The sequence below is a fragment of the Pan troglodytes genome, chromosome 9 (assembly GCF_028858775.2).
Source record: "Pan troglodytes isolate AG18354 chromosome 9, NHGRI_mPanTro3-v2.0_pri, whole genome shotgun sequence".
Lineage (NCBI taxonomy): Eukaryota > Metazoa > Chordata > Mammalia > Primates > Hominidae > Pan > Pan troglodytes.
The window spans coordinates 79203240-79217822 of record NC_072407.2 but is presented as its reverse complement, the minus strand read 5'-3'; the positions used below and the strand labels follow the sequence as shown (position 1 = coordinate 79217822).

At 56.7% G+C, this 14583-nt stretch overlaps 1 protein-coding gene across 13 annotated transcripts in view; it reads right to left on the bottom strand.

Moving 5' to 3' along the window:
* Positions 1-14583, bottom strand: part of MYO7A (myosin VIIA) — an 88558-nt gene that overhangs the window by 9497 nt on the left and 64478 nt on the right. For 9 of the 13 annotated variants that reach the window (XR_010147287.1, XM_063783256.1, XM_063783254.1 and 6 more), the window contains 10 exons: positions 13452-13679; positions 11101-11271; positions 8026-8143; positions 7143-7269; positions 5947-6230; positions 4114-4304; positions 3328-3452; positions 2537-2693; positions 1524-1678; positions 136-291 (listed from right to left, as the gene is read on the bottom strand). Coding sequence is in view for 11 of the 13 variants with exons in the window: in XM_063783256.1 (XP_063639326.1) it covers positions 136-291; positions 1524-1678; positions 2537-2693; positions 3328-3452; positions 4114-4304; positions 5947-6230; positions 7143-7269; positions 8026-8143; positions 11101-11271; positions 13452-13679 (1712 nt within the window). In the remaining 2 variants the exon portion in view is untranslated. The remainder of the gene's footprint in view (positions 1-135; positions 292-1523; positions 1679-2536; positions 2694-3327; positions 3453-4113; positions 4305-5946; positions 6231-7142; positions 7270-8025; positions 8144-11100; positions 11272-13451; positions 13680-14583) is intronic. The other 4 variants (XR_010147288.1, XM_063783255.1, XM_063783258.1 and 1 more) reach the window with 4 other exon arrangements.

The window sequence follows — 14583 nt, the reverse complement described above, 5'->3', positions numbered from 1 at the left end:
TAGCTGGCAGTTGAGGTACCCCAGGGGTGGGCCCAACTGCTATGTGGTCCTCATCCCCAAGGGGCTCATCCCACAAGCCCCGCGTGGCCAGGAGCCCGCCCCAGTGTCTGTCCCTGCCCCTGGTGGCCGCTGTACCTCAGGGCTTTCTGGAGCCGTTGCAGGCAGTCGATGGCGAGTGGGCAGTGCTTTCGGGACTGCAGGAAGCGCTGCACGTGGGGCAGGAGGATGTTGCTGGGTGGGAAGAGGCCCGTGCACAGCCAGAGCAGCTCCCAACCCCGCTCCTCGCTGTACCTGCAGGAGGAGGCGTGGGCTCCAGCAGGGGCAGCTGCCATCGGGAGTCACAGGACCTGTGCACCCCCGGGTGAGGGGGCCACGTACCCCTCAGCTGCTCATCACAGCAGCACCGTCCCTCCTGACCTTTACCCTATCTCAGGACCCCTCACCCTACCTACAGACCCCTCTCCCTGACAGCCAGATGCAACTAGTGCTACCCAAAGTGTGCCTGGCCCACCGCGCCAGGCCACACACTGCTACCAGTCCACGTGGAGATAAGGGGCTTATGCCACAATGAAAAGCCACCGGGTTACCATGCACTGTGCTTCAGCTGAGGCTTTTTGTTTGTTTCCATAGCAAGACTTTGTCCATGAAGGAAGCAGTGTGATTTATATTTTCGCAGAAGCTCTTTAATTCACCTATACTTTGAGTGGCAACGAGTTAGACCAGTCCCACCCCAGGCTCCTTCAGCCACCACTCTGAGCTTCTTGGGCCTGACAGTGGGAAGTTTGGAGGGCTTCTAGGAGGAGGTGGCATTTGAACTAGGCTTTGAAGGATGAAGCAAATTACGGCATGCAGAGAAGGGGCTGAAAAGTTTTCCTGGCTGTGGGCACAGTATGTACAAAGGTTTGGCACTGTCAAAAGAGCTGATGTGTAGTTTGAGGATGGATTTGTGGAAGAGATGTAGAGGGTGACACAGCTGGGGAGGAAGGCGGGGGGCTGGGTGTAAGGAGAGAGGGTGGAGCTTCTCTCAGACTCTGAGAGGAGCCTGTGCCTGACTTTCTACTCCTGTCTTGGGCTGTCCCAGCGGGAGGAGAAGGTGGCACCCTTTGGGCATTGGGACCAACACTCAAACCCATGAGAGTTTTCAGCCAGCGCTTCCAGCTGACAGCCGGCCCAGCCTGCACCAGGGAGGGGACACTTGACTGAGCTGGACCTGCAGGCAGACAGCAGGGTCTAGGCAGGGAAGGGGCATCCAGACGAGGCTCCGGCCAAACGTTAGGAGGAGCTGGGGCTGTTACCCTTAGAGGACAGACTCAAAGGAAGACATCCACCACCTCCCAGTTCCTGCTAGGCCCTCCTTGGGCCTTGGGGCCAAGCTAGGATGTGAGGGGGCCCATGAGCAGCTCCCGGCTCTGTGTGAGGAAGGACTGTATCCAGGCAGAGCCAGCAGCTGCCTCAGGAGGGTAAGAGCTGCCCGTCACAGCAGGTGGGGTCTGCCCCTCATCCGCCCACCGTGCCTGGCTCACCTGATGTGGTTGTCGGTCAGCTGCTTCAGGATCTGCACATATGCCTCGTCCTTCAGGGGCTCGGCTTTCAGGGGACCCTCAAAGATCTGGTCGGTGAGCTCGTTGACGGAGCGTGTCCTCTTGGACGGGTAGTCGCCCATGTACTTGAGCACAGCTGGGGACTGTCAAGGAAGGGCTTGTGCCGAATAGAGGGAGCACTGGCCTGGGGTCCGGAGGCCCCACTTCCCACAGGGCCTGCATCACCTGAAGCTGTGACCCTGGGCCCTCAGGCTGCACACTCACAAAATGGGCGTGATCTGCCCCACCCTCTCTCCGCCTCCTCACAGCCACCAGCCCCACATCCCAAGCCCTCACAGCAGCTGGGATGGACTTCCCAGATGGCGAATCTGACCATGCCACCCCCTGCCCAGTGGTTCACTCTGGCCTTAGGACACGGCCCAAGCTTCCTCACAGGGCTTGGGAACCCTGCCTAAGCCCAGTCTTCCCATCCTGTCTGTGCTGAAGACCCGGAGCCCCGGAACAGCCCTGCTCTGTGTGCCTCGGGGCCTTGCTGCTGCTCCCTCTCTCTGGAACACTCCCCCTCCCTCCCCTTTGCCTGGCTAAGTCCTACTTAGCCTTCAGGGCTCAGCCTAGATACCACTTCCTCCAGGAAGTCCTCTCTGCCCCCTCCAGGTCACATGGGTCAGGTCACAGTGCTGCCTGGTCCCATCTCAACATTGATCTGGATGTGTGTATGGTCCCATGAGGCCAGGGGCTGGGCTGGTCCCTGCTCTACCTGCATGCCTGGCCCAGCACAAGGCACCAAATCCACCTGGCACCCAAATGACAGGGTCAGAGAAAACAGTGGGTGAGGCAGCCCCTTGCATATCAAAAGGTGCAAGGGAGGGGGTACTCCATCTACCCTCCCCATGTGTGCCCGGGTCACAGCAGGCCCTCAGGAGGAAGGCAGTGTGCAGACGAAGGCCCTGCCCGGTCCCTGGCTCCCCTGGGCACAGCCCAGTGGCACGGATATCAATGAAGGCCAGGCAGGCCTCCTGCGAGAGCTCCTCACTGCCCAGGAGCTTCTTGAGCAGCGCCTGCTTGAGCGGTTCCCGCGTGTGGCTCCACAGCCGGTCCTTGCCTCGGGCCTTGGACACCATGACACGGCTCAGCGTGTGCTTGGGTGGGGGCCTGCCGCAGCACAGGGACCGTCAGCAACGCCCCATCGCTGGCAGCCCCGGGGAGAAACCCCCAGGTTGTGAGACCCCCACCCCCACCCATCCCTGTGTCCAGAGGCTGAGGGTGGGCACCAGGCCCTGCTCTTCCTTGCCCTGCATGGAAGCGAGGCGAGTCACTGGCAGTCACTGGGCCTTCCTTTCTCAGCTGTGAAACCCCAGCGGCGAGAACACCACGGGCTGTGCCCCAGCCTCCCCCACCACCCTGCGCCCCCTGTAGAGCTCAGTGCACACCGCCTCCATCAGGAAGCTTCTCACTGCCCCCCACCCCCCGCCCCAGAAGCATCCTCATCACAGTGCTGGGCACGCAGAATCCCAGCTGCCTGCTTCCAGCCCGCATCCCCACCAGGACTCAGTCTCGAATGCCCAGCCTGGGGTGGGTGCAGTGACATCTCTTGAAGGAAGGAAGATAAGATGAGACACATAGGACGGGTCATCTTGGCAGACAGAAACAGCCCTCCAGCTCCCTCTGACCCAGGCCCTGCTCACAGGTGGGGGCTTCACAAAGCAGCCCCAGCACACGACCAGACAGTAGCGGAAGCCTGCAGCTCCTAGCCCTGTGGCTCCCATCCTTCCCCAGGAGGCATCACCTGAAGTAGTCATAGGAAAACTCCTCCAGCGTGTAGGGCTTGGCACGCACCTCGGGCTCTGCCGTTCGCAGCTGCAAGAGCCGGACAACGTCCTGCCTCTGGTCGGGAGTCATGGTGACCAGGGCCTAGGGACCAAGAGACAGGGGGCTCAGGTCAGCTCTCCACCTGTGGCCACCAGGATCAACATGGTATACCCTGAAGCCTTCTGGACTCTGGGAGACTCTTCAGGGGTATGGACCCCATGCCCCATTCTGACCCTGGGAGCCCCGTTCCTCCTTGGGGTCTCTGAGGTCCCTGCTGCCTCCTTTGTGCTGAGCTCAGGGCCCTTCCCCAGGTGTCTGATCAGGTTGGGTCAGTCAGAAAACCTGGACGAGGCAGCGGGACATGGTATGAGAGCTGCCTCGTCCACTGAGCCTGGCTCAGGAGCCACTGGGGAAGCTGGGCTGTGAGTCCTCAGAGCTGCTCTCAAGGGGGCTCCAGAAGAAGCAGGGCCCCCTTCCCAGCTGTGCCCCCACTGGCTGTTCAGACAGTGCGGGTGATACACCTCTCTCCAATCCCCACCCCCGGCCCCACCCCTTGGCAGTTCCTCATCTGATGCCATTTCTAGGCCCCTCCCCACCTGGCACAGGTTTGAGCACTGCCCCAACTTTAAATGTGTGTCCCATAAGATCCCAAGATCATCTTCACAGATGCACTAGACCGTTAACCTATTGTACAGCTGTGGGAAGTGGACAAAGAGGGGTCTAATGGCACCTCCTACCCATCTGCCACCCCCAGGCCACATACCACAATGTCCCGCGGTGGCATGGTGACAGTGGGCATGACGTACACACTGTCGGTGGGGAAGTCCCCACGCTGCTTGGTCCTCTCATTGATGCCGTTGGCCCAGCCCGAGTTCATGACCTGCTCGCCCGTGTCATGGTCCAGGATGATGAGGTCTCCCTTGGCAAAGCTGAGGAAGCCTGACTCCTCACCTGCTGTAGAGCAGAGGTGAGTGGGACCATGGGGGCAGAGACAGGCTGAGTTGGAACATCTTCCCACAGAAGAACTGAGGTGTTATCACTCATGTCTGCCCACTTGCCACTCTGCCTCCACCTTGTCACAACTCTCCATACAGAGACCATCACCAGAGTGGGCTACTCTCCTGCTCAAAAGCCTTCCACGGCTCCTCATTGCCCTTGGGAGGAAGCCCCACACTCCTGGGCCTGTTGTGAGCGGGCCTCCCAGACTCCTTCCACCTCGCCTCTCCTCCCTCACTGTGCCTGTTCCCAGCCAAACCAAGCTGTTTGCAGTTCCCTGGACAGGCCAGCTTTCTCCCGCCTCTGTGCTGGCATCACGCTTAGCTCTCTGCCCCCTGCGCTCTGGTCACATGGGCTTCCTCCCTGGACCCCAGTCTGCATGGGGCCTCTCCTCTGGGCTCCTGTGGCTCTGGGCTTCCCTGCTCACTGCACTGTCACGGGCCCGTCACTGTCTTCTTCCCACCCCCCTGCCCGCTGAGGACACGGTGGGGTCCATTTCATCTTTGTCTTTCCCACACTTGGCCAGGGCCTCGGTAGCCTCAGGCAGAGTAGTTGTTACTGCTGTTATCACTTGAAGATGGCGGGTCTTTTGGGAACACTGAGGAGGACCCTGATCTAACTTGGAGAGCTGACAGGAGATGAGTATTGAAGAGCCAGAAGAAGGGAAGGAGAGGAGGTTCCCCACAGGCTACAGATTAAAGGCACAGGCTTCTGCTCTTTGGTCTAGCTTCAGGGGAAAGATGGGAACAAGATCCTAGCAGCCTTGAGTGCCAAGGCCAAGTCCACGGGGCATGGTCTGTGATATGGTTTAGATATGTGTCCCCTCCAAATCTCTCTGTTGAAACTTGATCTCCCAGTGTTGGCAGTGGCCTAGTGTGAGGTGTTTGGGTCATGGGGGTGGGTCCCTCATGAACAGTGTGGTGCCGTGCTCACGGTAATGAGTGAGTTCTCACTCTATATAGTCTCTGTGAGAACTGATTGTTTAAAAAGAGCCTGGCACCCCCTGCTCTCTTCCTTCCTTCTGATGCAGGCACCCCTTCTCCTTCTGCCATGAGTGGAAGCTTCCTGGGGCCTTCATCAGAAGCAGATGCTGGTGCCATCTTTTTTCTCTTTGTTTCTTTTCTTTTCTTTCTTTTTTTTTTTTTTTTAAGAGATGAGGTCTCACTCTTGTCCAGGCTGGACTGCAGTGGCACAATCATGGCTCACTGCAGCCTCCACCTCCTGGACTCAAGCAATCCTTCTACCTCAGCCTCCTGAAGAGCTATGACTACAGGCACATGCCACCACACCCAGCTAATTTATTTAACCTTTTGTAGAGACGAGGGTCTCACTATGTTGCCCAGGCTGGTCTTGAACTCCTGGCCTCAAGTGATCCTCCCATCTCAGCCTCCCAAAGCTCTGGGATTGCAGGCATAAGCCACCATGCCCAGCCAGCACCATGCTTCTTGTAGTGCCTGCAGAACTGTGAGCCAAATAAACCTCTTTTCTTCATAAATCTCCCAGCCTCCAGTGTTCCATTATAGCAACACAAATGGACTAAGACAGTCTGCATAACACCCTGATCCCCAGTGCCAGGCAGCCCATACCAGCAGCCACTCACCGGGGTTGGGGTTATCCTGCAGGGCCACAACATACTTAGATCTCTTCCGGAGCCCCTCTAGGAAGGTGACCACCAGGTCACGAATGTCCTCAGCATTGCTGGAGGTGAAGGTGTATTCGTCCCCCTTGATGGTGGCCAGCGTGAAGCTGGGGGCCGTCGTTTTCGCTCCCCTGCAGGACCAACATGGAGAACAGGGCCCCGCCGGGGTCAGTCCTGCCCAGCCTGAGTGAGGCGCAGCACAGCCAAGATCAGAGCAGCCCAGTGAGAGCCAGACACGGCACTCCCTGAAGGAGATCAAGGCCAGTTGAGTCAGTCATGCCCCAACCAGTGGGAGACGTGGCCCAGCTCAGACACATCTCAGGCTAAGTCAGAGCTGGCCTGGCCAGAGTCAGGCATGGACCAGAGGGAGACCCACAGTGGCCCGGCCTACTTCTCCTTTGCCTGTCTAATTCCTACTCACCCTTTAAATCTCAACCTACATGCCACTTCCTCCAGGAAGTCCTCCCTGCCCTCCCACAGCCCTGATCATACCATGCTTTAAAATGGCCTATTCAATGTCTGTCTCCTCTCTTGACTGAAGATCCAAGAGGACAAGGACTATCTTGTCACTACTGCATCCTGTGTGCCTGGCATGTGTCTGGTCAGTGCTGGACACATCTGACTCCAGCCCATATCAGACACAACCCAAAGACACTGCTACAAGCCCCAGATGGTGGAGGAGGGAGCCACTGCACTGCTGGGAAAGCCAGTCAATCCCAGCAACCCACCCCACCATTCCACCTATGTGCACTGCACTTTGCAGTTTATAAAGAGCTCTCCCATCTATTATTGCATTCATTCCCCACCGCTGTTATGCGAGAAAAGTATTAAGACTCCTGTTTTAGGAATGAAGACATAGAGTGAGTGCTACCCAGTCCCCTGAACCCCCAGGTCAAGCTCTTTTGTACACACTCACCTGCCCCTGCCTGTCCTGACAGCCCATTCCTGTCTCAGAACAGCCTTAATGTGCTGTAAAGCCCAAGCCCATCCCTCCACTAGGAGGTGCCAGAGGGGTCTGCACAGTGCGGCACAAACTGCCCAATCACGTGCAACCAGGCAGGCCACTTCATGCCTCTTCACTTCCTGTGACCCGCAGGGAAGCTCCAGCCCCTCTCCTTCCCCTCTGTCTGTCTGCATCTCCATGCGGGCCTCCTCACCTGCTGCTGGACACGGCCATGATCTCTGGGAAGGACAGCTCCAGAAGTACCTGCTCCTGCTCATCCACAAAGTACACACCCGTCCAGTTGACGGCCACGATGACGTCATTCTTGGGGAGACTGGGGCCTGGGACGAGACCAAGGCACTGAGAGGCAGGCCTCCCACCCCCAGGCCCAGCCCTTCTCAATCTCATAACGGCCAGGCAGGTGGCAATACACTGATTTCTATTTTATAGATATGGAAACTGAGGCTCAGAGAGCACAAACTCGCTACGTGCCAAAACCCAAAGTGCAGTAGGAAGAGAGTGTTCAATTGGGAAATTGGTTTGGGTCCCACTCCTGCCATTGGTCTTTGTGCAGCTTTGGACAAGCCCCTGCCCTGCACTAAGGCGGGATCCGGGGAGGGGTTGGACTGAGGCCCAGGGTTCCCTCCGGCCCTGGTGCTTGGTGGTTCTGTGAACAGCAGCATCAGCACAGGGCCTGGCACACAGCAGGTGCCCAGTAACGATGGCCCGAGGATGGCTGAGCCAGTGGCCTGTGTGGGTTTTTATCTGCTACTCTCGACTTCACAGAGTCGGCCCAGCAGGGCTGGCCCTGTCTGAACCCTGGGCCACCCTGTTGTATACATAGTATGTGCCTTAATGAATCAATCCTCACTCAGTTTTTCAATCCCGTGCACCACTGAGCACATAAGATGTGCCATGGAGTCGCTACCGGGTGTTGGGGAGGCAGGACCCACTCAGCAGCATTGACCAGAGCAGACCAAGCATCCCGCAGGCAAGAGTTCCACTGACGGGGGCCCCTGGCTCAAGACGTTTCCCTCCCCTGTTGTGAGCTGGAGCTACAGAGCAAGGGACTGGGAGCATTGCAGGCTGAGGGGTACCTGAGAATTTGTAGGCTTCATAAAACCTGGAGAAGAGCAAGGGCCACTTGAAGCGGGCATAATTGACCACATCCTCTTTGACCTTCTGGGCATCAGTTCTCCTCTGGGCATAAATCCCCTGGAAGGAGAGAGGGACAGTGGGACAGAAGACAACATATGAGTGAGTTTGCTCTAAAAATCAGCTGCTGCCGCCTTCTAGCCAGGAGCAGCCTGGGGCTCCTGCACCTCCTGTGCATCGTGGCCTTGCCCTGCTCCCATCTGTCTGCAGCCACCCTGTCCCCACCTTTCTCATTCGTCAACATCGGTGAGCACTTTTGAGTGCCACCTCTATGCAGGTGCTGGGGCCCAAAGTCAGAGAAAGCATAGCTGCCCCTCCAGGGAGTTCCCAGTTCAGCAGAGACAGGGAAGCAAGGATTCCAGGCAGAGCATGTGGGAGGCCCAAGGCCCTGGGGTCAGTAGGAGGCGTGTGCTGGTGCAGCGGAGGCGTGGGCAGGGCAGACGGGGAAGAGAGGGAATGGGGACACAGCGTGCGGAGCCAGGTCCTGGGGGACTGTGAGTGCAGCCACAACTGCAAGAAACTGATGTGGTGAATCTGGGAGTTAGAAAGATCAGTGTGTCAAGGGAGAACCGGAGCCTGGAGGTGAGGTGATCCGTGAGGGGTGCTGCCGTGCTCTTGGTAAGATACAAAAGCACCAGCATTGTGTTTCTCTAAAAATATTCCCCCAAGCCCTAGTGAGAACTCTGGGGTTCTGGGGTAGCAATGGAGGGGTCAGAGTGAAATCCTGGTTTTTATAGAATGTAGACACAGGCATAGGTAAGGGTGGATGTGTATGCCAGCTCACAGACGGCCCCATCTCCACCCATGAGAGAGCCCATGAGGGGTGCCATCCTGAGAGCAGTGAGAATTCAGAGGCAAAGAGCTCAATGTCACCAACCCAAGCCCAAATGACTCAGAGAAAATACATATGTAGGCAGAGAGACAAATCACTGAGCAAGTGTGGCTATCACCCAGTGAATCTGGGAAGTGAAGTGCACATAGCAGTCCTACTTTTTTGAACGTGCAATTTCTCCATAACTTTGAAATTATTTCAAAATAAGATGTTTTCAAAACACCTGTTATGGACTGAATTGTGTGCTTCCTTCCCCAACCTACCATATTTGCATATTAAAGTCCTCACCCCCAGCAACTCAGAATGTAACCCTATTTGGAGATAAGCTCCTTTTTTTTTTTTTGAGAAGGAGTCTTGCTCTTGTCCCCCAGGCTGGAGTGCAATGGCAGGATCTTGGCTCACTGCAACCTCTGCCTCCCGAGTTCAAGTGATTCTCCTGCCTCAGTCTCCGAGTAGCTAGGATCACAGGCACCCACCACCACGCCTGGTGAATTTTTGCATTTTTAGTAGAGACGGGGTTTTGCCATGTTGGCCAGGCTCGTCTCAAACTCCTGACCTCATGATCCGCCCGCCTTGGCCTCCCAAAGTGCTGGGATTACAGGCGTGAGCCACCGCGCCTGGCCCAGAGATAAGGTCTTTAAAGAGGTCACTAATGAGATATCTTGGGTGGGCTGTAATCCAATATGTCCCGTGCCCTTTTAAGAGCAGGATATTTGGACTCAGACGTGCATGTGCACACATCACTGTGTGGTGACAGATGGAGAAGACAGCCATCTGCAGGCCGAGAGGAGAAGCCTCAGGAGAAAGCCCCTGCTGACACCTTGATCTCGGAGCTCCAGGCTCCAGAACTAGAAGGAAATACATTTATTTCTGTTGTTGAAACCACCTAGTCTGTGGCACTTTGTTATGGCAGACCTAGAAAACGAACAATGCACCCTCCCACCCTACAAAAACTGTGATTCACAACTGTCCATTCTATGTGGGGCCTGGCCCAGGGCTCTGGGACAGACACTCTGAGGAGCTCCAGTCCAGGAGAGACCCAGCTCAGCTGTGGGCTCCAAAGGGCAGAAACCATGTCTGTCCCACAAAGGGCTGTGTCTCCAGGTCCTGGTATGGTGCCCAGCACATGACAAGTGCCCAAAATAAAATGAATGCATAATAATAGCACCCCACCCAGGACGTACCATATGCCACAATGGCAGTGAGCCCCGAGGAGGCCCTCAGGGAGGTGGGGGTGGAGGCTGCAGCTGTTTGGGAGTTAGCTGGACAGGCTGCAGTGGCTGCCGGCATGTGAGGGCCAAGGGAGAGGAGGTGCCTGAGGATGAAGGGCAGGGCTCTCACTTGAGGGACAGAGGGGTGGCAGGGAGGAGACGCTCCTCCTCTGAAGTGGGGTTTGGGGGGGTGAGGGCCTCGGGGGAAGCAGGCTGGCGCAGGGAGCACTCAGGACTCAAGGAGAGGCAGAGGCTGGCGGGGAGCTGACCAGAGAAGGCACACGGTCAGGTGGAGGGTGGCACAGGGCTCCCGGGTGAGGACGGAGGCCACGAGGTGGAGGGGTGAGATCCAGGTCTGTGGTGCCCTCAGACTATGGAGCCCTCGACTTATGTAAGGGGGCAATTCTCTTGCACAGCCAGGGCCATGGAGATGAGGCGGCCTTGGGTCCCCTACCAGCAGCCAGTGCTCCCACCTTCTCCCCATCTGGATACCCCTGCTCTACTTGGCCAGGCTCTTAGCTTGGGAGGGAACCACTCATGGCTGGTCATGGGCCTGGGCTCCAAGCAAGAGGGTCAAGGGGGCCTGTCCCTAAAGCTCCCCAGGCGGGAAGTTGGGCTGGAGTTCTTTTAGGAAAAAGGAGGTACAATTCCTAAAGCTCTGTCTAGCATCCACCGCCACTCCTGAGCTGCAGCTCTGGAAGCTATAACACCAATGAGGGGCTGGCACAAGACCAGGAAAGGGGCCCCAATACCCATGGCCCCACAGAGGCTGCAAGGTTAAGTTTGATTCCATCTGTGTGCCTGGCACACAGATGGAAGGAGAATGAGTGAGCTGATGTCCAATGAAGGAAGGGCCACTGGAAGGTGCCATCCCATCCCCCGCAGCCCCAACAGAGAGGTTCAGATGAGGGCTGGGACCTCCTTGGTTGTTCAGGTCCACATCCCTTCTCTAGGACTCCTCTCAGCCCTTCTACCTTCTTGTGGGCGGCGATGGCCAGCTGGGCCCACTTCTCCAGCGTCTTCAGGGGCGTGATCTCGCGGTCGGGGATGTAGGTGGGCACGAGGTTCAGGAGGCGCTCCAGGATCATCTCAGAGCCATAGTCCACAAAGTACTGCTGGGAGGCCAGCTCAGCCAGGTCGTCCTCCTAGGTGGGGGGAGGCCTCGGTCATGCATTGGCCCAGGCCCCTCCAGGAAGCCCTTCCACACCACCAAAGGCTCCAGGCCCCTCTCCTGGCCCTGCCTCCTGTAGCTCTCAGAGCCTGGCCTTTGGGACCGAGGCTTCTCACTGATTCACCAGGGAATTCTTGTCTGCTCAGAGGAACCATGAGCTCCCCAAGGGCAGGGCCACACCCTCACCTTCTCCTGGATCCCTTTGGCACTGGCATGGAGCTGGACTCTGCCCAGGGGCACATGAAGTGATGCAAAGAAACAAGCCAGCCCATCGAGCAGCCACTGCACACTCAGCCCTGTGAGACAGCGACCAGAGCTGACAAACAGCAGAAGAGGAAGTGTCTGCCCTGGAGAATGGGAGACACCTAGGGTCTGCTGGCAGGGTCAGAGTGAGGGAAGTACATCACTGTGACTGCCTCCATCACCACTACCACCGTTAAGCACTTGGGGGACAGTTAAAGTGGTTAACAGCTGGCAGGATCTACTGCAGAGGGTTCAGAGAGCCAAGTGGCCACTGGGCATTTGCCCCTTCTCTGCCTGGCCTGGTGCACAGCAGCCCCAGTGATGCCTACCTAGGGCTCCCCAGGGCTCCAGCAGCAAGGGCATAGAGAAAGGCTCTTGGGGGCCTTGGAGGCAATAGATATTTTCCAACCAGTTTGAAATATTTCAGAATTTTAGCAACTGATGTGGCTATACTAATGCACTCTGCCTGAATATTTGCTTACCACCAATACCACCATTATCATCACCACTATCACCAACAAAACTACCACCACTACCTCCACCATCACCACCATCACTGCCAACACTATCACCAACATCATTACTGCCTCCACCATCACCACCATCATCACTACCAACACTATGCCTCCACCATCACCATCATTATCACTACCAACAACACTGTCATCACCAACACCATCACTGCCTCCACCATCACCATCATTACCAACAACACTGTCATTGTCAACACCACCATCACTACCTTTACCATCACCACTATCATCACTACCAACAACACTGTCATCACCACCGACACCATCACTACCTCCACCACCACCACCACCATCACCAACATCATCCCTACCTCCAATATCACCATAGTCATCAGTACCAACAATACCTCATCACTAACATCACTACCTCCACCATCACCAACACCATCGCTACCTCCACCATCACCAACAGCATCACTACCTCCACCATCACCAACACCATCACTACCTCCACCATCACCAACAGCATCACTACCTCCACCATCACAAACAACTACCTCCACCATCACCAACACCATCACTACCTCCACCATCACAAACAACACCATCACTACCTCCACCATCACCAACAACACCATCACTACCTCCACCATCACCAACAGCATCACTACCTCCACCATCACCAACAGCATCACTACCTCCACCATCACCAACAGCATCACTACCTCCATCACCAACACCATCACTACCTCCACCAACACCAACAACACCATCACTACCTCCACCATCACCAACACCATCACTACCTCCACCATCACCAACACCATCACTACCTCCACCATCACCACCATCAGTACCAACACCATCACTACCTCCACCATCACCACCAACCATCATCACTACCTCCACCAACGTTACTACCACCAACTATCCTCTTCATTTCCACCACCTCCTTTCTCATCCCTCCATCACAATCACCAACAGAACCATAGCTACCATTACCATTATCGAAAACAAAACAACCACATAACTCCTGTCCTCAGAAGGAGAAAAAAGAATACACATTTGCAAATTCTGATCTCAAGGAATGGCTGTATTTCTCATTTAATGCAGTGCTTACTAGATATACTCAGAATGGTGCAGCAGGTCCTGCGGCACGTGCTCTGTAGCACGCACAGTCACTACAGCAGTGTGGGGGGCCTCCTCCACTGGTGGAATTCAGGACATCCTCAGAAGCCCTTGCTCCCGCCATCTCGCCTCTCCTCACGAGCCCCCTGAAGTAGGCGGTGTCCATCCAGGAGCCTGAAGAGTGCCTGGTTGCAGTCAGGCTCACCCCAGCCTGAGCTAATGATGGCTCACAGAGGAGCACTCAGCCCAAACGTGGAAAGCAGGAGGCTGTGAGCCAAGCCAGCCTGGCAGAAGACTCCCTCCCACTCACCTTCTCACACCTGTACTCCCCAAACTTGACTCCTCGCACCACCTGCTGGTAGATGAGGTTGGTGGCCACGTTGTCCTCGGAGGGGCTGTGCCAGGGCGTGAAGACCTCTTTGCGGAAGAAGAGCCTCCAGGGGGCGTTGCGCTCCTGGGCGCCCTGCTCCTTGGCGTACTGCTCGCACTGGGAGATGGCGTCCATGACGTGGTCACTGCCGCTGCCCAGGGAGGACACCTGCGGGCACAGAGGGGAGGGGAGCAGGCACGGAGTCAGGGAAGGACTATGAGGAGCCTCAACGGGGCCAACGGTCAGTTCAGACAGAAAACCGAGGCCCAGCGAGGGGCAGGGACACGTCCAAGGCCCCCAGGAGGCAGACCAGATTCTAGCCCTGGGCTCTAAGCCGCACCCCCACCATTGCCTTCCTAGCCTCAGTTCTGGGCACGGTGACGTGGGAATTCCCATTTTCTAGTGGAAGCCTTTTGGGAAACTGAACAGACAGTACCTGGAAACATAAGAGCATCGGTGAGAAAAATCCAGGCAAACTGTGTCCAGCAACATGGTACCTCCCCTGGGCTTGTGGGCGGGGGCCCCTCTGCTGAGCATGACGTTGCTGGGGGTGGAGGCAAAATCACCCAAGCCCCAGGTCCCGCTCAGCCGAGGAGGCTCCAGCCTCCGAGGTGAGTCTGCGGGACGCCCACACTCCAGCTGCTTCAGGGCAAGTGTGAAGGAACTCCCGTTTGCTGAGGAGTTTCTCCATCAGATGCCGTGGCAACCTGAGAGGGAATTCCATTCCCATCTGCACACAAGGGCTGCGCAGCCCTCCCATCAGCCTGTGCCATGCTCTTCCTTCAGCACCAGGAAAGGATTCACTGGGCCTGAGGACACAGGACTGAGGACATCCTACTGCTGGGTTTTCCCTCAGGTGCTGAAGAGCACTCAGCAGTTTTTTGTTTGTTTGTTTTTTTGAGATGGAGTCTCGCTCTGTCGCCCAGGCTGGAGTGCAGTGGTGCGATCTCAGCTCACCACAACCTCCACCTCCTGGGTTCAAGTGATCCTCCTACCTCAGCCTCCCGAGTAGCTGGGACTACAGGCGTGCGCCACTGTGCTCCACTACTTTTTGTATTTTTAGTAGAGACGA